The following is a 23410-nucleotide window of genomic DNA, read 5'->3' on the forward strand; positions in this document are numbered from 1 at the left end:
CCAACTGCCGTTGATCAGTATAGGTCATAAGGAGGAGATCTTAGTGGAGGAGAAGGATAGGCATAGAGGTGGGGCTATGAAAGGGGAGGAGAGGTGGGATTTGGATTGTTTGTTGTTTTGTTTTGTTTTGTTTTGTTTTGTTTTGTTTTGTTTTGTTTTGTTTATCAGTGGACACAAAAGGCCTTCCCAATGGGAATCCTAAGAAGAGTTCCACAGCTGAGTTTGTAGAATTTCAGTGATAAAGAGGAACATATTGCCAAAAACATTGTTTTTGTTTCAATCAATCCTGGTAGTAAGCAGTGTGAGCTGCTTCAAAGAATGGCAAAAAGACATATCAAGAGTTATCTGGAGAGAGGGGAAACCAAGAATTAAACACAAATTATTAATAGATGTTAAAGATAGAGGAGGTTTCTCTCTACTGGATTTAAGATTATATTATGAAGCATCTTGCATTTGCTGGATCCTGGGTTGGATAAATTTAACAAATGTTGATTTCTTAGATTTGGAAGGTCATGATAATAGATTTGGTTGTCATGCGTATCTATGGTATCATAAGGCCACAAAAGTTTTTATAATCATATACGGTAATAATAAACTTGATTCTTTAAGTCTGGGAGAAATACAAAGATCTATTAGAACAGAAAACACCGTGGTGGCTTTCCCCATTAGAAGTAATATCTATGAAAAAAGTGAATATGAGGACAACCAATTAAAATTAAAAGATTTTGAAGACGTTAGAGAAAAAGTAACAGAAGGTTACAATATTTTAAAGTGTTTCATTTAATTTAAAATATTGTAACCTTCTGTTACTTTTTCTCTAACGTCTTCAAAATCTTTTAATTTTAATTGGTTGTCCTCATATTCACTTTTTTCATAGATATTACTTCTAATGGGGAAAGCCAAGAATTATGAAGTGTCAAGACTTTAAAGAGAAATAGTAGAAGGTAGTACAAAAGTGCTGTCAAAAATCTACAATCTGCTCTTAGGAGTTGGACACCAAAGAGGAACAGGTCAAATGTGTTATGATAAAATGGGCGAAAGATGTGGAACATAATATATTAATGGCGGATTGGGAAAGGCTTTGGAAGACAGATATGAAATTTACTGCATGTACTCTGCTGAAAGAGAATTATATGAAAATTATGTATCGGTGGTATCTAACCCCGGTTAAATTAGCAAAAAGATCTAATAAGTGTTGTTAATGTAAAGAAACAGAGGGTACGTTATATATGTGGTGGGAATGTAGGAAGGTTAAAAACTTTTGGGAAATGATTTATAATGAAATGAAATAAATGTTTAGAGTAACCTTTGTTAAAAAAAAACCAGGTCTTTTTATTAGGTATTGTAGGAGCAGAGATTCCAAAAGACCAGAAAAAAAGTTTCTGTATGCTACAACAGCTGCCCGGATACTGTTAGCCCAAAGATGGAAAGAGGAAGCAGTCCCAACCAAAGAAGATTGGCAAACCGAGTTACTGGACTAGAAACTAACTGGAAAGCTCAGAAATCAAGATGACAAATTCTAAAAAGAATGGGAAATGTTTATTATGCTTTTGCAAAAGTATTGTAAACAGATTAATACATTGGCAGGATTTTAAAAACACTTGTAATTTTAGAAATAGTACAGAAAATCTGAGGTAAATAATAATAATTTGGAGTAGAAATGATATGCAGTGGGTGGGGGGAGAGGGGAGTCACGGGATTCGGAGAATCCCATTTTATCGATTTGATATTGTTTTGTATATATTTTGGTTGTTATAGTATTTGTTATTGTGTGTTTTTTGTTTTTGTTATTTTTCTTGAAAATTGAATAAAAATGTTATAATAAAAAAAGTCCCACAGCTGGATCAAGACAATGGGAGATCCTATTTCCTGCTGTGTCCCCTCCCAAGCAGGTATGGTGTATAGTATGCCCATGCTGTTCTTCACAGGTAGACTGCCTCTGAACACATTCAGGCCTCACGCTCAGGACCCTCCCTTCTCTTGCACAAGCACCCCATTCCGATCCATCCATGCTTGTGGCAGCAATAAGTTTGAGGTCAATGTATTGAGACAGTCGTTAATATGGTGACTTTATTAGCAGTTTCAGCCAACACTCATTTCCTGATGGAGTTCCCTCAGCCATTCCCCAGGGATCATCTCCAACTCCCACCCCAATCTCTCTTGTAAGGAAATGTCTCCTGATTACTGCAGTGGAATCCGACCTTAAAGCAGTGAAGTTCATGCACAAACCAAGCAATTTCACTGTGCAAAATTTCTCTCCCACACACCCCTTTCCTACCCCCCACGCCACCCCAAAGAGTGAAACTCTTATCAGCACAATGCTTCTACCACCCCTTTGCGAATATTTGACAGTTGTCTGAGTTGAGGGAGCAGCCCTATAATTGCTTCAGAGCCATTGCTGGCTGGCATCTCTCTGGCTTATATGTGAAACTTTCCTTGGCCTGGTGATGGAATAGGGGTGGGAAGGGGGGGAGAAGTGCTCCCTAGGGAAGATGCCACACCACTGGCATGAAAGGGAGACTGCAGCCTCCTGAGAGTTGTGGTGTTCATGGGTTTGGGGGAGGTGGGAGTAGGCAATGCCTTCTGAGAGCCTTCCAGATGCCTTGGGTTACAACATTAGATGGGTAGAGATCCTTGGCTTTTTCTCTCTGCCTGTGACAGCCAGATATTCAGAAGAGTTTAAACAAATGCACTTGACAACACACCATTGGAGGAAATCCTTGCTGTGGCCTGGCAGTTAACTATTCCACTGTGCCAGCGCATGGCAAGGGGAGCGCAGGATGAAGTAACCCTCGGCTTGGCAGATCCACCCAGGGGCCAGGCAGGTGGCAGACGCTGCATGGGGCTTGCTCAGTGCTGCACTCGGCGAATGGATTGCACCTGGGAGGTCTGAGCATGAGATCCCAGTTCCCGGACATGCTTGTATTCGCCCCCATGGCAATCGCTCTCCACAACGTACTGGAAGCCCCGGTACCCAGGGAACTGGAAGCATACCCACCTGAGGAGACAGAAAGGAGGGGGGAGAAATCAGCTGAGATGTGGGGAAATCAAGCCAGCACAGAGCAGGGCAGCCAGGGGCTTAGGACTCCCTCAAAGTGCTCAGAGGGAAGGGGGTGTTTGGAGGCTGCGAGAAAACTCTGATTTTGCAAGGCCACACACCATCCTCATCCGCATAGAATTCCCTGCTGCTGTTTATTCTTAGGGAGCAGAAGCCCCTAAGAATGGCAAGGCCTCCGCTCTGCTGGGTTCAGGGAGCTACATTCTTCAGACCAGAGGGCCCACAGAAACACCAGAAGGTAATGTCACAGGCCAGGCCACCAGGCCTTGTTGTGCAAAGTCGTATTGGCTCCATCCTATTGCTATCAATCAATCCCTTGCAGAAAGGAGGAGGAAGCCCTTTCTCTACCAAAGACAAGTCCAGGGACATGAAAACGTTGCAATATGCTAGCTCAGCTCTCCTTTGAAACTCGCCATGAGAAATGTGACCCTCAGTTCCAGCCCTGAGAAACAAATGGAAGAGGAGTACTTGGCAGGGCCCCCAAAAAGTACTTACGCTCCAGAACTCGCACGGAGGGACCCCACCTCATTGCTGCCCCAGCCCATCGCCTTGAGAGATGGGTAGTCATCACTCAGCTCCCCTTTGCGTCCCATAAAATTTTCCTGCTCAAATATGGTCATCTTGCTCTCCCGGTGATTCTGTGCAGGGCAAAAACATCATCTTAGGCACTGGCCTGGACTCCTCATTATTAATAAATGCAAATAACAACAATATCAATATCAATAATAATACCAGCCACCATGTCTGTCCTGCAGCTCTTGGACCTCTACAGCCAAGGAGCCAAATCTGTTAAGGCGCAGGTGAGCAACCTACAGTCCTTCAGATGCTGGATGTGAACAATTCCCGCCAGGCCAGTGTGGCCCTTAGTCAGGAATGACGAAAGCCTGGCAGCCCACTGACGCCCCAAGGGCTGCGTTCCTGTGTCAAGGAGATGCTGGCTGCTTCCTCCTACTGACGCTTCTCCTGGAGGGATGAGAGGCTTGGCTGAGCTACCTCCTGCCTCTCCAGATGTCAGTAGTGCAGGGCTTGGTTTCTAAAGCCACCAGACAAACTTGGTCGGTTTTGACTTTCCCTGCGACCTCTAAGGCAGTGTGGCTGACAGCTGGGTTCCAGTGGGCTTGCTGGCACAAAGCTATGGAGTTCTTTGGCAGTAGACCACAGGAGGGACTTCTCAGTGATTTACTTCAACCATTAGCTCCTGTCTGAGACATGGTCATGCCTGCTGGTCCAGAAGGCTTTCAAAGGGAATGAGGGAAATTCATGGAGAAGCAACATTCTTAACCCCCAGGTTTAGAAGCAGTCTATCTCTGAGTAACAGCTGCTGGGACTAAACAAGATGAGGAGGATGCTACCTTCAGGGCTGCTGGGCAGGCTCCTTGGCTCAGCCACTGCGGGATGTAGGATGCTCAGCTAGATGGACCCACCTGAGTCTGATTCCGCCTGGCTCATCTTAAGTTTGTTAGCAAAATAAAAAAGCTGAGCTTAGCAAGTCAGAGGGGAGGACTTGGACCCCTGGCTTCAGGTTCCAAGAAAGGAGATTCTGACTAAACACCAGGAATAACTGTTTGACTGTAAGAGCTGGTTGACAGTGGAACAGTCTCCCTGGGAAGGTGGTGGACTCTCCTTTCTTTGCGGTTTCTAAGCAAAGGATGTATGGCCACTTGTCATGGAGGCTTTAGCTGAGATTCCTGCTTTCCAGGGGGTTGGACTAGATGGCCCTTGGGGCCCCTTCCAACTCTACATTTCTATGATTCCTCAGCAGAGCAACCCTACTCTCACCGAGGAACATAATTTGGAGTCTAAACCTTGGTCCGCCTGCTCAGTATTGCATGCGCAGGCAGGCAGAGGCTCTGCAGGTTTCAGGCAGGGTCTTTCGCTGGCCCTCCCTAGAGATGCTGCCAGGGACTGAGCCTGGGACCGTCTGCATGCAAGGCCGGCCGGCACCCTGCCACCCTCAGGCAGCCTGGGCTACAACTCCCTCCAGGCAGCCTCCTGCTGGCCCACCCCAGTTGCTCACCGCACAGGAGACGGGCCGGAAGGAGCTCAGCCGGTGGGCATGGTAGGCGTTGCTTCCGCTCCAGGCTTCCCAGCAGGGGTAGTCGCCTTGCTCCAGCACAAACTGCTGCCCCTGGAAACCGGGGTGCTCAAAGCCGACCCACCTGTGGGGAGAAAGGAGGTGGGCCTCTGTAGCCAGGAAGGTGCAGGCTTAGCTTGGGGGATGAGGGGGGAAGGAACATTCTGCAAACAAAGCTCGGCCCACCCCAGCAGGCTAGAAAAGCATCATCCGGCTGTGCCCTGCGTGGTGCCGGAGTGTTTGTGTGCAGACATTGGCGTGAATGCACAAGACAGGCCAGGCGCACTCTCTCCCCGCTGCACACAGCAAAGTCCTGTGCACATTCACTCTCCAAGGCAGCTGGAGCTATTTTATTGATTCACTACATTTATATCCCTCCTTCTTTCCTCCAAAGCGCTCACATCCTCACAACAGCCCTGTGAGGTAGGTTAGGCTGAGAGACTGTGATGGACCCGTGGTCACCCAGCGGAGCCTTGTGGCTGAGCAGAGACTTGAACCCTGGTCTCCCAACGTCCCAGCTCAGCACTCACCACTGCACAACACTCCCCATCTGAGCAGGTCTAGGGGTTTACCTGCTAGGAACTCTGAGGAAAGGAGTCAGGCTCTGAAGCTCAGCAAGGTCCACTCACGACGTGTGAGCGAGGCATTCACCACCAGAGCGAAGGTGAGGACGAGGCAGGGGCAGTGGGGTGAAGGGGTCCCAGGAAAAGCAAGAAAGTGGGCAAGAGTTCTGGGAAGCAGTAGGGAGCCAACTCACGTGCCGCTCTCAACGCGGGCTGAGCAGACATTGTCGAAGCCACACAATGTGATGTCGTAGCACTCAGAGGTGAACTCATGCTTCCGGCCCTGGAAGGCGGTCTCGTCCCAGGCCACAATCTGAGAAGAGACGAGGGTGGGGGCTCAGGGTCCTGGGGAGGGGGGAGCAGGGAGGAAAGCCCACCAGAGAACCTGCTGTTGCTGCTCAGAGATCTGCCCTCAGACTGGCAGGATTGAAGGGGCACTGGTGGGTGAGGGTCTCTCATTCCTCACTGGAGGGTTGAAGGCTTGGTCGAGAGAAGGGTCAGGAGCAGCCAGAAGTGACCCTGACCCCCTTTTCTAGAGTGCAGGGGTGAGTGGAAGAAGCCACACACTCAATGTCCGCCACAGTTGTATATGAAGGCATGCGTCCGCATTCAACCCCACAAGCAGCACCTCTGGGGAGAAGCACCTGCCTGCGTGAGCAAACACGAGGAAGCACATGAATGCAAATGACCTCATCTTATCCCCAGAAGAGCCAGTGAAGTAGGAGGGAGGGGAAGGGAGATTTTGAGGGGATTTGAACACAGGCCTGAGCCAAGTGCTCCCATATGATCCCTCCTTAGTGCAGAAACATCTGAGCTCAAGTCCTTCCCTGTCCTGGACTCCTTGTTTAGCCTTGAAGAATTCACTCACTCTAAGCCTCAGCTCTCCATCTGCAAAATGGGACGGCTGCAAACCTAACTGACAGGGTACTTGGGGGAGAGCACAATGAATGCAGTGAAGCACCTGGCAGATCAGAAGTGTAAGATAAATAACACGATTTGCTTCTGTTAATTGGTTTCAAGCAACCTGCCCCAAATTTCTGTTCTCTGCCTTCACGGTTTCTTGATACCGCCCCCCCCCCCTTTGCAAAAAAGTTTGTTCCCTGGGACTCCTCTACAACCCTGCTATACACATGGCTCATTGCTCCATACCTTCCAAAGTCCAGAGACTTTTCCACTGTGATGACTCATGGTAGACTCTGCTTCCCTGTAGGGGAGAAAAGCGCAGGGCCAAAGGTGTTACAGGACGTCTTGGGGAGCTAAGGTTAGCGCTGGAAACCTCTTTTCCAGGCCACACCACTCAGCCTTCCAATACGGAAAAGCTGGAATAAAGGAGAAACATGTGGAAAGGGCAAGAGTAGCGATTACTCAATGGACCTGCCTTCAGCCAGGACTAGGGCAGGGAAGACACTCAATTCAGGACGCATTCGAACCACATTTCATCACATTTACACTTTCCTTAACAAGATGAGAACCAAACGCAGACCTACCCTTTGAAATTGCACATATAGGATTTTTTGCAGTGAAGTTTTCCAACCAACCAAAGTTTTTAAACATTCAAATATTAGGGTGAAATGTGCATTAAAAATGGATATATTTGTGAAAACAGCATACACAGTTGTATTCTATTAGAGCAAACTGCTTGCAAAATGTGTACGTTGGTCAAAATTGTTCACATAAATATCTTTAGCAGAAGAAATTTGCACTAAAATGCTTAAGAATACACATGAAGATTAAAAAAGGACAACCTTCAAATTGTTATAGAAATGTGAAGAACCAAATTTAAGGTTGGAAAAAATGAGTAACTAAGAGAACCGACATTGACAGATTCTTTCACCACTAGACAGCACTTATGGATGAGTTTGCCACAGAGCATGTGCAGAGTATGGTTCCCCTTTCTTGCCACTAAGACACCTATCAGGGCACGTTGCCCTCGGAAAATGACATCCAGTCCTTCCTCGAGTCAATAGTTCACACCCATTGCCTGGGGTTGCTAGTTCCAGGATTGTACCCAAGTCTGCCTGAACCTGTTCTAGGGTTGAAGCGAAGGGAGCCATGCCTGCCTGCCCCCCATGGGACTTCCAACGGCACTTACCTGGTGAGCTCCAGCCAGACTCTCCCCATCAGCTCTTCTCCAGAGGGATTTTTATATCCGCTGTGCATCCCCAAATGCCCTGACTCAGCACAGGCCAGAACAAAAGTCTGTCTCCCAGAGGATCAAGCTGGCCTCATCCAGAGCCCGACCCCTCACAGTCACTCTCCCTCTCTTCCTCTCAGCGCAGGAACTGGAGACAGGGAAAAAGTCACTGGGCACATGGTGGGGTTCAGAGCAGCCCCTGTGTGCAGAACTACTATTTCCCTGATGCTAAGCTTGGCCCAGAAACAAGGGGATGAGGAGTGCCTCAGAGCATAAGCAGAATGCCTACGAAATGGTGTGCGAGGTGGAGGAAGAGGATAGAGAGAAAGCCACCTATATCATGTTAGAAGCCAGCAGGGCGATCTGGTGAAGCTGAATGTTGGAAGGTGCAAGACGGAGTAGCGCCTGGTTAAACTTTGGGTCTCCTTCCCACAGGAAGTAGCAACGGCCACCAGCTCTTATGAAGGAGGCAAGACAAATTCATGGAGGAAATGGCTATCAATGGCTACCAGCCACGATGGCTTGTCCTGCCTCCACTGTTAGCGGCAGGGCACCTTTTCCAATGCCAGTTGCCATCAGCCCCCGCCTTGTGGGTGTCTGACTGACCGTAGGCAGGAGTGGATTGTGGACTAGATGGGCCTTTGGCCTGATCCAGCAGGACTCTTCCTATGTTCTTCTGTGGATGCCTCCCTCATGGCACTGACAAGCCACAACAACCCTGTGGAGTGGGACAAAGGGGAGACTGGGATGGGGATCTGCTCAGAACCACCCAGGGTGCCAATGAAGGTTTGAACCTGGGTCTCCCTCACTGCGTGGCTCTCTTGGCTGGTCCAGGAGGCCTGGAGGTTGGGTAGGTGGTCTTGGGGCTGTGTGCCCTGCTTGGGATGCTATTTATAGCCTGGCATACAGACTGAGTTGCAAAATATTCCTCAGCCCAGGAAGGCCTTTTCACAAGCTCCACAATGGAAGCTGCTTCATCAGCAACTGCTCTGCTTGGGAGGGAGGACCAGTCTGGTGGTGGCGGCGGGGTGGGGGTGGGGATGGCGGGTATTGTGGAGCAGAGGGCAGGGCTGGGGTGGATATCTGGTGGTTTTCCAGCTGAGTGCCCTCATTGCAAGATGTGATGACTGTGGCCTTTGAGGAGGACTCCGATGACCAAGCATCTCCATTGTGTCCTCCTGGGCTTTGCCCTGGCTAGGGCATAAAACGAGAGTGTATAAAATGCAGGGGAGTCACGACACCAGCCCAATCACTCCACCACGAAGCACCAGCAACCCAGGTAAGAGGTGGAGGTAAGGTGCCCTGCATCCTGGATACATCTGGGGGCTTCTGGCTAGTGTGTGTGTGTGTGTGTGTGTGTGTGTGTGTGTGTGTCCCACCCCATCAAGGCATGAGATCTGCCTTCATTTCCTGGGGAGAGCCCTTTTCTTGCTCACTTCCTTCACCATGGAAACCTTCTCGTCAGTCCCTCAAGCAGCAGGAAAGATGGCTCAGGATCTGAGCAGCAGGAAGATGGACCAGATCAAAGAAATGTTATCAGGACAGGGAGCAGAAAGTCATTCTTCCTGCAGGAGGCAGTGATGGCCACCAACCTCAATGGCTTTGAAAGAGTGCCAGGCAGATTCATGGAGGCGGGGAAGGCTATCAATGGCTGCACCCATCATGGCCGTGTCCCCAGCTGCAGACAGCTGTGCTTCAGAATGCCAGTTGCTAGAAACCACAGGAGGGCAGAGGGCTCTGGGACTCCATTGCTTGTGGGTTTCCCAATGACGCCTCTGGTTGGCCACTGCGAGAAGAGGAGGCTGCATGAGGTGGTCCCCCATTGCCTGATCCAGCAGGCCCTTCCTAGGTTCTTTCCTCTGAGCATTGATGAAAAGCACACACTGCCCTGAAGAAAAGGCAGAAAGGAACTGGCAGCAAAAGGCAGGAGTGGAAAACAGAATAGTACCAAAAGGGCAAGATGAATTTTGGGAAGCGACAAACTCTGCCCCACAAGTTAGATATTGGAAGGAGAAGTAACAGCATATTTCACCAGAATGCTCCTGCAGTAAGGAAGTGTGTCCCAGGACGATCGCAGTCGTATTTTAATTTGCAGCTTATGATTAGTTGTGTGGAAAAGTATGCAAAAAGTGCTTTTCTTTTGAGAAACCAGAGGGAGTCAGCAGGAAAGGGCAGGAGGTGGCATGAGACTGCTCCAGATATGTAGGGTAGGCACCTGAAAAGGTGCTTTCTAACTGAACAAGTGTTACAATTTCAGGCCTTACCCAGACACGGCCATGTCCGAAAGCACAAGAAGCACCCCTCCCAGCCATGACATGGACAGGAAGGAAAAAGACAGTCCCACCCCATCCACCAACTCATCCCCCGATTCCAGCAGTCAGGGTGAAGAGTCCTCTGCAGAACCTTTCCGGGTGAGTTGGGAGAAGGTGCCAGTTCTGAGCAGAGAGGCAGGACATGGGGAGGAGGCCCTGATCCCTTAGAGCGCATGTGTCAGAGCTGCTACCAGGTCCCAGCTCACATAGGACCAAGTCCGCCAGCGTTCACTTTATAAGAGTCTTTATTAAGTTACAGGTTTCATTTCCGAACTGCAGCGTGCAGCTCTACACCTTCTGCCCTAGGTCGGCGAAGACCCGTCTGAGTCCCCGCCTCTTGCACACCAGCTTAATACCCTAGCCTTGCTCCACCTCCTTCGCCTCTCCCTACGTCTCTGGGTCCTTCTGCCCCCCTGGGCCTCCTCCCTTCTACTCTCCTCTGACGCTGACCCCCCTGATCCTTCTGCCTCCTTGCGGCGGGCTTTGGGACCTGGCTCACTCTCCGGGCTGCTTACTGCTCCAGCTTCCGCTGCATTTGAACTTGGCGCGCGCGCCCAACTCTCTACTTTCCTCTTAACCGTTGCCTCGCTCTCTGAGGAGGGCGTGACCACCCCTGACTCGTGCCCTCCCTCCTGCTGACAGCCTCCGGAACCCGATGCCTGGCTACCTTCCTCCCTGCTGCTCTCAGTCTTGAGCGTGGGTCCCGACTTCCAGCTGCTGCCGCCCTCAGTTATGAGCGTGGGTCCCGACTTCCAGCTGCTACTCTCTGAATCTCCTCTGTTCCCTTCCTCCTGGGGTGTCCCCCCGGATCCCCCCCTTGCTCTGCTCACTGGGGCTCCCTTTTGGGAGTCCTCTGACTCACTGCTTAGGCTTGGAGATCTCGGGTCGTCATCATCACTCATTTTCCCTTCGGATTCCTCCCCCTCGCTCTCTGCTTCCTCCCTTCTCTGCGTCTCTGCTCCTGAACCCCTGACAGCATGGCTGTCCCTTCGGTGCTGCACCCAGTCTGGGCCTGTCTTGGGAGGGGAAGGGAAGAGAGCCCTGTTGGAAGCCCAGTCCCTTTCCTTTGGTTAGGTCAGTGGCTGGTAGACCAGAACTGGAAAGAATGGTGAGGAGACACTTGCAACTCTTTCTCTCTGCTGCAATGGAATGGCCACCAGAGCTTCAGGAAAGTGATAACAACAACAACCATTGATTTGTACTCCCTCCCATCCGACTGGGCTGCCCCAGCCACTCCGGGCAGCTTCCAGCATATATCAAAACATAGTGAAACATGAAACCTTAAAAAGCTTCCCCATGCAGGACTGCTCACTCTCTCCACCCAGACAAACACCCCTGACCTCCTGAAAGAAACAGCAGGCGGCCATGGGAAAGAGCCCATGACATGCCCCCCTCGGACTGGGGAGGCCACGGGGGACCCAGGTTCCACCCCTGGGGACCCCTCTAGATATCCTTCCTATGGGGCATGCAGGGTGATTTGTATTCACCATGCTCAGGGGGAGCCATGGGCAATCCCATTTCCAATACTGTTTGCACCCGCACAAGATTTGGGCTGGTCACACTGCTTCACTTTCAGTCAGTGCCTAGCCCACAATTCCTGCTGAAATCCTGTAACTTCTTGTACCACAAAGATAATGGTTGGCTTCGCCTCGCTCTTGTCATCTTTTATCCCCCCTCAGACAGAAATAGTGGACTGGCATCACAGAACAAACCAGGGCAGAATCAACCCACTGCTAAGACTCTGCTTCTGTGCCCAGAACGTCTCCCCCCTACCCAATGCCTGCCAGGAGGGGGTTTGGCTCTCAGCCTAGCCTGGCCCACTGGGTTCTTGTGAGGATCAAGGTGTATATGGGGGGAATGCAAGCTATCTTGAGGTCCGTGGAGAAAAAGTGGGATGTAAAGAAGAGCAAAAAATCATAAAGAGCTGCATCTTTCTCCAGGGTCTGCTGTCTTATCAGAGGGGTTGGCATTCACCTCCCCGTATGCTCTGCTTGCTTTTTCTGTATAGAAACCTTACAAAATAGCTTCACCATACTAGTCTTTCCTCTGTAAGGCAAAGGCACCAACCCTGGACATGGCGCCCTGAAACATCTTACCAGAATCTGAATTAAATGGGAAATTGAAAGGGGGCTCTGGCAACTGACAGGAATAAAAGAAGATAAGGCAGCTGGGTGGCGGAAACACAGGAAGAACAGAGGGTGGCAGAGAAAGTTCACTACATGGCCATTTCCTCACCAAGCACACCAGGGATATATGTGTTTGGGTGTGCAGGCATGTGTGCAAACACGCATGTGTTCTTGTATTAACCCAGCAGGGAGTTTGTGAGCTACAAAGTATGAAAATTGGATTTATGCTGTTCCTTAATCCCTGCTGAAGGATTTGAATCTGGTACATGTGGCTGCAGAGCTCACCTCTGCCACATCCCTGGACATTCAAGCCACCCTCCCTGAGCGCTCATTCCTTAAGGTGTCAATGGAGCAGTAAGTAGCCCTCTGGCAGCTGGCTCCGTCTGACGTGGCACAGACTTCTCAGGGTTCATATTTTGATTTGGGGCAGCAAAATGACCTATTCTGGCTGGATCTTCTTGTAATCGCATCTGTGCTGTTGATGCATTTTGTTCTGGTGTTACATTGCCAAACTGGGGCTTTAATCTATATGTGCTGCCTGCCCCTGCCCTGGGACCTTTCAGGGAATGAGAGACTATAAATGTCCATAGCAAATAAAGAAACAAATCCTCTAATAACTGCTGCTTGTGCTTCTCCCCCAACGCCCCCAGGAGACGTTTCATATTGCTTCTTTCAGATCATTGTGTTTGACCAGGAGAACTTTCAGGGCGAGCAGATGGAGTTCACCAGTGCATGCCTGAACCTGGGGGACCATGGATTTGACCGGGTGCGCAGTGTCCTGGCAACCTCTGGACCGTAAGTGATCTCAGCCAAACAGGGTTATCGAGAGGCAGGTGCTGGAGATGGGATGTGCTAGGCTCCATAGCCAATAGGAGTCCCAGGTGATTCGCTTTCTTCCTTCTTTTTAAAAAAGTAAATCTCTACCCTCCTAGAAAGAAAACAAGGAAGCAACATAAGACCTCTCCCCTATTTTATGTGAGATGAGCCAGGCAGGCTGCTATGTTTTTGTGTTTCTAGTCAATGAATGAAATCAGAGTTGGGGTTGACAAATGAGCTCTTTGGATACACCCCCCTGCCCTTTCTTGTTAGGGTCTCCTTGAAATCTCAGCTTGAGATAAAGTACTCCATGTAAGCTATTTTCTGCAGATTCTACTACTCAGTAGACATGTTTGCTCAAAAGTAAGTCTCTTTGTGGTTTATAGGGCTTACTCCCAGGTAAGTGGGTGCCAGATTGCAGCAACCTAGGCTTTTTTTGTGAGGAAGCGGCAGAGAAGAGCTCATGGTGAGAGGGTCCATTGTGCACACTAACCTCGAAGTAAACTCACTTGAATGCAATTGGGAATTATGCATCTAAATACACAGTAATCATGCAAAATTGGATGAAGCCTTGGAGGCATGCTAATCTACAGGTGGGAGTGGAAGGGAGAACAAAATGAATGCCTTTGGTTAAAGCAAGCAAAAATTGATGCCCCCAAAGCAAGCACTAAATCCCCTTTTACAGCCATTTTATACCTCCAGACATAAGCCCAGAAGAAGAGCCTGCTGCTGGATCAGGCCCCTGGCCCATCTGGTCCAACATCCTGTTTTCATAGTAGCAAGCCAGATGCTTATTATGGGAAGCCCACAAGCAGAGCCCAAGCGCAAGACCAGGCTCCTTCCAACAGTTTCCAGTGAGTGGTGATATTCAGGAGTGTTACTGCCTCCAACAGACCGAGCCCTGGGGCCCAGAAGCCCTTGACAGCTCTCTCCTCCATCCATCTCTCCAGCACTCTTTCCAAGACATCAGAGTTGCTGGCCATCGCTTCCTCTGGTGGGAGTGAGGATGCTCCACTTCGCCATGCTTTAGAGGCATTATTTATTTATTTATTTATTTATTTATTTATTTATTTATTTATTTATACCCTGACCATCTGACTGGGTTGCCCCAGCCACATTGGGAAGCTTCTAACATAATATATGAAACAAAATTTAAAAAAAATCCTTCCAGTAGCACCTTAGAGACCAACTAAGTTTGTTATTGGTATGAGCTTTTGTGTGCATGCACACTTCTTCAGATACACAAAAGCTCATACCAATAACAAACTTAGTTGGTCTCTAAGGTGCTACTGGAAAGAATTTTTAAATTTTGTTACGACTACGGCAGACCAACACGGCTACCTACCTGTAACTATAAGAACACATTCTCATTCTAATCTAGGCTACTCTGCTTCCTTAGGCATATCACAGTTCAAGGAATGGGAGCTATGACCTGACAAGTAGTTCTGCTTGCAGTAAATCTAGTCACGTTTTGAGCTGAGCTGATTTGCAAAAATGCTTTGCTTTCAGCCAGCAGCCTTGACTTTCAACTGTTTACTAGTCGTCCAGAGTGGCTGGGGAAGCCTGCCCAGATGGGTGGGGTATAAGTAATAAATTACAGTGGTACCTCGGGTTACATACGCTTCAGGTTACAGACACTTCAGGTTACACACTCCGCTAACCCAGAAATAGTGCTTCAGGTTAAGAACTTTGCTTCAGGATGAGAACAGAAATCGTGTTCCGGTGGCGCGGCAGCAGCAGGAGGCCCCATTAGCTAAAGTGGTGCTTCAGGTTAAGAACAGTTTCAGGTTAAGTACAGACCTCCAGAACGAATTAAGTACTTAACCCGAGGTACTACTGTATTATTATTACAAATTATTATTACTTTTGCCGGTAATGCTTAAGGAATCCCAGCAAAGTTAAAATGAGTCACAGCAAATGTAACATCAGGAAGATGGACTCCAGAGCAGAAGAAATGGACCTTTAAATCTGGAAAGGGTCAACTGAAATGGAAGTTAAATCCGCTAATAGGAGGGACAGATGGTGGTATTCCTGCTGGTGTGTGGCACATGCCACAAAGTTGTCCCACCACCCACTTGTGGTCCCCATCAGCATCTAATCATAGAAATGCAGTTGGAAGGGACCCCCAGAGTCATCTAGTCCAACCCCCTGCAATGCAGGGATCTCAACTCAAGCACCTAAGAAGAGCCCGCTAGCTGGATGAGGCCGGGGGAGGGGATCTAGCCCACCATCTTGCTCTTACAGTACCCAGCCAGAACCCTCTTCTGGGAAACCCACAAGCAGGACACAAGGGCAATAGCAGCAGTACTCTCCCCCACAGGAATCAACTCCCAGGGGCCAAGGGGTCTTTGCCCCCCCCCCCATAAAATATCTGAGGGGGCTAGGCCCACCCAAAGTTGATGATCTTCACCATCAGGTCACAAATCGGGGGGGGGGGTGATCTAAAGCCTTGGAAAACAGTGCTGCCCTCTGCCTCCCAAGCAGAGCCCTTGCCCTCTGGAGTGCTGAAGGAAGATTTAGCTGCCCCTCCAGCTGGGTTCTACATGTGGGAGGGGAGGAACCCCCCCACCCCGCCCAGGACCTTGCTGTCTTGAAATGCTGACTGCCAAGTCACAGGGGCTCTGCTGCATCCAGTCACCCTCCATCTTTCTGTCTTGTGGCTGCCAATGTCCTCCGTCCTCTGGACACACCTTCCTTTGCACGCTGCCCTCAGCTGGGTGGCCTTTGAGCAGTGCAACCTGCGTGGCGAAATGTTCATCCTCGAGAAGGGCGAGTACCCGCGATGGGACACCTGGTCCAGCAGCTGCCGCAGCGACTGCTTCCGCTCCCTGCGCCCCGTGAGAATGGTGAGTCCAGGCCTAGCCAGGGCAGTGCCTTTGGGCATCTGCTGAAGGCCCCCACTCCCTCCCAGACCTCTTCCTCCCTCGCAATCTCATTCTGCCACCTCTTGCTGTGGCCTGGGAACCGGTGGGGGTGAGGAAGAGGAGCAGTTGATGCCCCCCCTCTCTCTCTCGCAGCAGGAGGCCCAAGAGCAGAAGATCCTCCTCTTTGAAAGTGCCAACTTCAGGGGAAACAAGATGGAGATCCAGGAAGACGACGTGCCAACCCTCTGGGCCCACGGTTTCTGTGGGCGTCTGGGCAGCGTAAAGGTGCCCAGTGGAATGTAAGTCAGAGCCTGGATCTGACCGCTTCCCTCTGAATCAATGGGTGCCATTTCTCTTTGGGAAAGCTCCGTAGCTCGTGCAGAAGACCCCAGGTTCAATTCCTGGCAGCATCTCCAGGCAGGGCTGGGAGAGACTTCCTCTGTGGGGGGCCTCTGCCAGTCAGTGTAGGCCATACTGAGCTCGATGGACCAATGCTCTGACTTGGTCTAAGGTAGCTTCGTATATTCCTCCTGGAGAAGAAAGGGTTTGGGCTGCAGCCCCTGGCATGTCAGGGAATGGTGAGTTCCGAATGCTAAGCACTCCGCTTCTTAGTGGCAAGGAAAAAAAACAGATATAAAAAGAATTTCCTGGGTGCCAAGATCCAGGATTGGGGCAAGTACTCTTTGGTGAGAGAACCCCAGCAGAGATTTAAAATCACAATATATGCAGTGCAAATATAGGCTGTTAGACCTTTTAAAAATACCCTTGCGAGTTCCCAAATAGCCCCCTCTTACCCCAACATAGAAAAAGACCACATGCTTGGTAAGTTTAAAACAGTTTGTAAGTAAAAACAGTTTACTTACCAACTCTCCAATGGTCAGATTTATGTGCTTTTCCATATAGCATTCAGGAAAAGTTGCAGAGGCAGTAAAACTTGGTTTAGTTACAGTGGTGAAAGTTCCTAAATAATTATTGGTATAGGAATTGAAGAGTGGTTTGTAAGAGCCATGAGGTCTGAGCTTGGAGCAAGCCGCTCAGATCTCTTTACATGCTGAGCGTCTCAGGTAGACTGAGGGTGAACAATAGGCTTGATTACCTTTTCCCCAAGGTGAGGGGGAGTGACCTAGCTAAGCCTGGCAAGGCAGCTTACTCTATGGCATTAACTCCTTCATGCATTAATTAGGATAAACATGTTTGTTATATGAAGCTGGTTATCCTACATTAAAGGTAAAGGTACCCCTGCCCGTACGGGCCAGTCGTGTCCGACTCTAGGGTTGTGCGCCCATCTCATTTAAGAGGCCGAGGGCCAGCGCTGTCCGGAGACACTTCCGGGTCACGTGGCCAGCGTGACGAAGCTGCTCTGGCGAGCCGGCACCAGCGCAGCACACGGAAACACCGTTTACCTTCCCACTATAAAGCGGTACCTATTTATCTACTTGCACTTAAGAGTGCTTTCAAACTGCTAGGTGGGCAGAAGCTGGGACCGAACGACAGGAGCTCACCCTGCCGTGGGGATTCGAACCGCCGACCATACGATCAGCAAGTCCTAGCGCTGAGGTTTTACCCACAGCGCCACCCGCATCCCTATCCTACATTACTGGTGTTCAAATGAGCTTGGGTGGCGTATTTCCCTAAGGAGAGGAATCTGCCTCTGTTGCTCCCACAAAGTGGGATTTTTCCTCCCTCTCTCATCATGCTAGGATTTTGGGATCATCAAGTGAAATTGATGGGCAGGAGATTTGGGCGAGACCATGGAAATCCTTCCCACACAACATTAATTTTTGGAACTGCAAGATAAGAGGGATTGTCAATAGCTGAAGTAGCTATATAATGGGGACTTGGGAAAAGAGAAGGGGGAGTCCTTATGTCAGTTAGTCTTAGTCATCATGATGGTGAGATGGAGCCTCCATGTGCAGAGGCAGTTTATTTCTGAATATGAGTTCCTGGGTACAAGCAGGGGAGAGCTTTGGCTTCTGGGCTTCCCAAGGGCATCTGGCTGGCAGTTGCAGGAAGCAGGATGTTGCCTTTTGGCCTGATTCTCTTGCAGGGCTTTCCTTGTGGGTGAAACAGCAGCACTAGCATCCCCACCACCACACAAATAGGCAGCACAAAACTAAGAAGTGGATCCTCCCAAATGCATGTTTGGGCTGAAGGTGGTTCTCTGTTTTGAAAAGTCTGAATCACAGAATCATAGAATGGTAGAGTTGGAAGGGACCCCAAGGGTCCTCTAGTCCAACCCCCTGCAAGGCAGGAATCTCATCTAAAGCATCCATGGCAGACGACCCTCCAACCTCTGATTAAAAACTTCCAAGGAAGGAGAGTCCACAGCCTTCCAAAGCTCTCTGTTCTGCAGTCGGACAGTTCTTACCCTCAGAAAGTTCTTCCTGAAGACCGCAGCCTCCCATAACTGCACTGGATCCCTATGGTCCGTGTTGCTTTGGGATGATTTTTTAACCACTGGCTTTTATGAACGCCAGGCCGCCCTACCTTGGCTGCCCTGTGGCTTTGGCTTTGGGCAGCTGAGCCCTGGGCGAGAGATAGCTGGGCACCTTCTCCTCCCTGTGTTTACTGATGCCAGCCTTCTCTTTGTTCCCCCCACAGCTGGGTGGGCTACCAGTACCCTGGCTATCGGGGTTACCAGTATCTCTTTGAGAGAGGAGACTTTGCACACTGGAATGAGTGGGCCGCCTCCCAGCCGCAGATCCAGTCCATCCGGCGCATCCGTGACATGCTGTGGGCCCCCAAGGCTGCTTCCTTCCAGCCAGGAGCCCCTCAAACTGAGTGAGCCCCTCGGGCAGCCGGCAGAGATCCTGAGAAGTTTGGTGGAGCAGGTGGAGGAGAAGACGCTGCCTCCCCCCCCCCCCGAGGGACCTGCTACAAGCAAGAGCAGTGCTCCCCTTTTGTGTTCACCGAACCTTCCACTTGTACATTGCACTTTGGTGGACAAAATTTGTGTAGTTATCCAAACTAAAATATAGTCAAGAAGAGGATTAAAAATTGTGTGTGTGTGTTTCTACCATGTCCCATTGGGTTTTAGCTCTGGGATTGTGATGGTTCCCCACAGGGGCGAATCTTCTATGAAATGAATGAAGCTTCAGCTTCAGAGCCCCCGTCCTGGAGGGGACCCAAAAGACTGGAGTTCACTTTGCTTTAAAAATTGCTTTAAAAAGTGCATCACGCATGTACAATGGTACCTCAGGTTACACATGCTTCAGGTTATATACGCTTCAGGTTACAGACTCCGCTAACCCAGAAATAGTACCTCGGGTTAAGAACTTTGCTTCAGAACAGAAATCACGTGGTGGTGGCACGGCAGCAGCAGGAGGCCCCATTAGTTAAAGTGGTGCTTCAGGTTAAGAACGGACCTCCGGAACAAATTAAGTACGTAACCAGAGGTACCACTGTATATAACATTTCCCTGATTTTCACCCCCATATTATTTAATTAATTAATTTATATACCATACCATTTTAAGCAAAATCTGTAATGCAGTAGTAGTAGTGGTAGTAGTGTGTGTGTGTGTGTGTGTGTGTGTGTGTGTGTGTGTGTGTGATGTCAGGAGCCCAGGTTGCCGTCTTGGTAACACAGCACACAAGTCATAATTAGCTTGAATATTTATTGCAAAACAAACAATCAGCCTCAGATGCTCTATCGGAGCTTCCGTACCCTACAATTCAGTTGACCCTTCTGAGGAGTTCTTCCTGCTTCTACAGAATATCCTGAACCTATGGCTCTTACGTTTCTGGGTTTGTTTCCTGCCAAATACCTTTCCTATATGTCTACTCCTTGGGCTCATAGGATTAATTGCCTCCTCTTCCCGTGAGGAAATGCTCCCCCGCCTTTCTGAGCCTGCCTGTGCTTCTTCAGCGAGTTGGCTTCTCTCCATCCCGCCCTCTGCTAGCCTCTTATCTGCATTCCTTTCAGTGTCAGGGGGAGTAGACAGCCGACTGCTCCCAGGTGTCTGAGAGGAAGGCAAGCTTTCCTGTTGCTGGCTGCTTCCTAACTCAAGCTGTGCCTCTCTACTTGGGGCAGATGTGTTCATGACAATATATACCGTATTAAAAAAAGGCTGATCTGTCGTAGAACAGATGAAGATGATGACAGGGGTTACCCAGACCATTGCTGGTTGTGAAGGGGCTCCCATGACAGTTCAAGCTTCAGGGCCTCCACCATGTATGTCCTCCACTGGTTCCATGAGATTCCTATGGGTGGGTGTTTATTGGGGTGCGTGGAGACGGGTAGGTTTTTTTGATGGAGAAATACCATAACTTTATCTGTGCACTTACTTTGTGTGCGTGTGTGGCTTGCAATAAAAATACAATAGCAATTAAAATTGCAAACAAATTCAATAACCAATACCTAACAAATGAGTTGGGGACGCGGGTGGCGCTGTGGGTTAAAGCCTCAGCGCCTAGGGCTTGCCGATCGAAAGGTCGGCGGTTCGAATCCCCGTGGCGGGGTGCGCTCCCGCTGCTCGGTCCCAGCGCCTGCCAACCTAGCAGTTCGAAAGCACCCCCGGGTGCAAGTAGATAAATAGGTACCGCTTACCAGCGGGAAGGTAAACGGCGTTCCGTGTGCTGCGCTGGCTCGCCAGATGCAGCTTTGTCACGCTGGCCACGTGACCCGGAAGTGTCTCCGGACAGCGCTGGCCCCCGGCCTCTTGAGTGAGATGGGCGCACAAACCCCAGAGTCTGTCAAAACTGGCCCGCTCGGGCAGGGGTACCTTTACCTTTTTAACAAATGAGTTACAAGAAGATAAAAACACAACTGTATATCACAAATGAAACCAAGTACCGTAGTCTACAGAATTAAAATTAAAAATCAAAGTGTCGTGAATCTAGGAGCACATAAGTTCTTAAGAGCCGTGTCTGTCTCCTCCTTGTGAATGGCCAGAGGGAGGAGGGCATCCCAGTGGGGGGGGGGTGCTGTCTTGGAGAAGGCCTGCTTTCGTGACAATTGTGGAAGGCCCAGCTAAGTCTCCCGGGTCTCTTTGGAAGATCTGGTGGGGTCTCTGCACCAGGGGAGGTGGTCTGCTGGGCATTGCCCTGCTCTCACCTGCAGGCACTGGAGTCCAAGCAAAGGGCCAGGTGAGAGGCAGGATTAGAGGAGTCCCTGGTCAGGCATGGCCAAGAGAGGCCATCCAAGGCGTGCAGAGTGCAGAGCTGCAACAGAGACCTTGTTCCAGCAGTTTTTCTTTTTTTCTCTCCTCCCCCCCTTTTTTAAAAAAAAGTCAGACAGCGTCCACAGAGTATCGAACTGCTGTTAAGCAATTAGTGATTCTGCAAATGTAAAGTCGAAGTAACTGCTAGGCTAAGCTGGCCCATTCCAGCAGCTTTTCCAGGCCAGAACTGCAGGTGTCTGAGCTGGAGCCCAAGAAGACCTTGATTCCTGAGGAGCCCTTGCTTGAGGAGTCAAGCATTTCTCTATGTGGGCCAGGTTTGCATCAGGTGTTTAAGGTGCTGCCTGTCCAACCTCAGTGTCAGAAACCCTGGGAACTTTTAGCAGGGGAGTGCAGTGATCGTAAAGCCTTGACTAAAGACTCTCCTTCTGTCTGGAATGGTTGTCCTCTTCCATCGAACAACACACAGCTTCAGGAGGGATGCACATGGAGCAGGGAGGGAGGGAGGGGACACCCGCCTAGCCAACCAGCCCAGCCCAATCAACCCTGGCAATCTATGGGGTGACAGATGTCACAGCCAGATCACTCTCACCTCCCAATTCACCCTGGGTGCAAAGTGGCTCCTCCTTGGGTTCATCGCAAGGTGCTGTCTCTACGCCCTCAGAGGGATGAGCCTCTGATAATGATTCCGTGGCTGAGCCATGGCAGAGATCTGGGTCTCCAGTTGTTTAGGGATTTAAATGTCCACAAACAAAGCTTGAATTTGGCTCAGGAGCTAAAAGGAAGTTTATTTATTATTTCTTCTTCTTCTTCTTCTTAGAATCATAGAATAGAATCATAGAATCATAGAGTTGGAAGACACCACAAGGGCCATCGAGTCCAACCCCCTGCCAAGCAGGAAACACCATCAGAGCACTCCTGACATATGGTTGTCAAGCCTCTGCTTAATGACCTCCAAAGTAGGAGACTCCACCACACTCCTTGGCAGCAAATTCCACTGTCGAACAGCTCTTACTGTCAGGAAGTTCTTCCTAATGTTTAGGTGGAATCTTCTTTCTTGTAGTTTGGATCCATTGCTCCGTATCCGCTTCTCCGGAGCAGCAGAAAACAACCTTTCTCCCTCCTCTATGTGACATCCTTTTATATATTTGAACATGGCTATCATATCACCCCTTAACCTCCTCTTCTCCAGGCTAAACATGCCCAGCTCCCTTAGCCGTTCCTCATAAGGCATCGTTTCCAGGCCTTTGACCATTTTGGTTGCCCTCCTCTGGACACGTTCCAGTTTGTCAGTGTCCTTCTTGAATTGTGGTGCCCAGAACTGGACACAGTACTCCAGGTGTGGTCTGACCAGAGCAGAATACAGTGGCACTATTACTTCCCTTGATCTAGATGCTATACTCCTATTGATGCAGCCCAGAATTGCATTGGCTTTTTTAGCTGCCGCGTCACACTGTTGGCGCATGTCAAGTTTGTGGTCAACCAAGACTCCTAGATCCTTTTCACATGTACTGCTCTCAAGCCAGGTGTCACCCATCTTGTATTTGTACCTCTCATTTTTTTTGCCCAAGTGCAATACTTTACATTTCTCCCTGTTAAAATTCATCTTGTTTATTTTTGCCCAGTTCTCTAATCTGTCAAGGTCGTCCTGAAGTGTGATCCTGTCCTCTGGGGTGTTAGCCACCCCTCCCAGTTTGGTGTCATCTGCAAATTTGATCAAGATGCCCTTGAGTCCATCATCCAAGTCGTTGATAAAGATGTTGAATAAGACCGGGCCCAAGACCGAGCCCTGTGCCACCCCACTAGTCACTCTTCTCCAGGATGAAGAGGAACCATTGATGAGCACCCTTTGGGTTCGGTCAGTCAGCCAGTTACAAATCCACTGAGTGGTAGCATAGTCAAGACCGCATTTTACCAGCTTCTTTACAAGAATATCATGGGGCACCTTGTCAAATGCCTTGCTGAAATCAAGGTAGGCTACATCCACTGCGTTCCCTTCATCTACCAGGCTTGTAATTCTGTCAAAAAACGAGATCAGGTTAGTCTGACATGACTTATTTTTCAGAAATCCATGCTGACTATTGGTGATCACAGCATTCCTTTCTAGGTGCTCACAGACTGTTTGCTTAATGATCTGCTCCAGAATCTTCCCTGGTATTGATGTCAGACTGACTGGGCGGTAATTATTTGGGTCCTCTCTTTTCCCCTTTTTGAAAATAGGGACAACATTTGCCCTCCTCCAGTCTGCCGGGACTTCGCCTGTTCTCCAGGAATTCTCAAAGATGACTGCCAGTGGTTCTGAGATCACATCTGCCAGTTCTTTTAATACTCTTGGATGCAGTTC

General features: G+C 49.5%; 2 protein-coding genes across 3 annotated transcripts; one reads left to right on the top strand and one right to left on the bottom strand.

Annotated features, from left to right (window-relative positions):
* Positions 1–2297: 2297 nt before the first annotated feature.
* On the bottom strand, positions 2298–16892 carry CRYBA4 (crystallin beta A4). 2 transcript variants are annotated; one of them, XM_082203841.1, is made up of 6 exons: positions 7788–8822; positions 6845–6899; positions 5890–6008; positions 5076–5217; positions 3554–3696; positions 2298–2998 (listed from the first exon to the last, which is right to left on the bottom strand). In XM_082203841.1, exons 1-6 carry the CDS (start codon positions 7853–7855, stop codon positions 2851–2853), a joined length of 675 nt encoding a protein of 224 aa, XP_082059967.1. In that variant the 5' UTR covers positions 7856–8822; the 3' UTR covers positions 2298–2850. The 2 variants fall into 2 exon arrangements, with proteins under 2 accessions (XP_082059967.1, XP_082059968.1); XM_082203842.1 differs by lacking the exon at positions 7788–8822 and adding an exon at positions 16811–16892 and having other exon boundaries at positions 2300–2998.
* Positions 8926–18924, top strand: CRYBB1 (crystallin beta B1). The gene is made up of 6 exons (XM_082203830.1): positions 8926–9121; positions 10087–10240; positions 12944–13062; positions 15797–15929; positions 16104–16246; positions 18549–18924. The coding sequence occupies exons 1-6, from the start codon at positions 9051–9053 to the stop codon at positions 18730–18732; spliced, it is 804 nt and encodes a 267-aa protein (XP_082059956.1). The 5' UTR covers positions 8926–9050; the 3' UTR covers positions 18733–18924.
* Positions 18925–23410: the final 4486 nt, after the last annotated feature.

Source organism: Podarcis vaucheri, assembly GCF_965113315.1.
Source record: "Podarcis vaucheri genome assembly, chromosome: 16".
In the NCBI taxonomy this organism is placed as follows: Eukaryota; Metazoa; Chordata; class Lepidosauria; order Squamata; family Lacertidae; genus Podarcis; species Podarcis vaucheri.

What these genes read in the sequence shown, in the direction of transcription:
- CRYBA4 (XM_082203841.1), bottom strand. Translation starts at nt 7,855, where the DNA reads ATGCACAGCGGATATAAAAATCCCTCTGGAGAAGAGCTGATGGGGAGA. An exon ending in GTCTGGCTGGAGCTCACCAG is followed by an intron (nt 6,900 to 7,787) that starts GTAAGTGCCGTT and finishes TCTCCCCTACAG; the next exon opens with GGAAGCAGAGTCTACCATGA. An exon ending in GCCCGCGTTGAGAGCGGCAC is followed by an intron (nt 5,218 to 5,889) that starts GTGAGTTGGCTC and finishes TTCTCCCCACAG; the next exon opens with GTGGGTCGGCTTTGAGCACC.
- CRYBB1 (XM_082203830.1), top strand. Translation starts at nt 9,051, where the DNA reads ATGCAGGGGAGTCACGACACCAGCCCAATCACTCCACCACGAAGCACC. An exon ending in AACCCAGGTAAGAGGTGGAG is followed by an intron (nt 9,122 to 10,086) that starts GTAAGGTGCCCT and finishes TTACAATTTCAG; the next exon opens with GCCTTACCCAGACACGGCCA. An exon ending in CCTCTGCAGAACCTTTCCGG is followed by an intron (nt 10,241 to 12,943) that starts GTGAGTTGGGAG and finishes TGCTTCTTTCAG; the next exon opens with ATCATTGTGTTTGACCAGGA.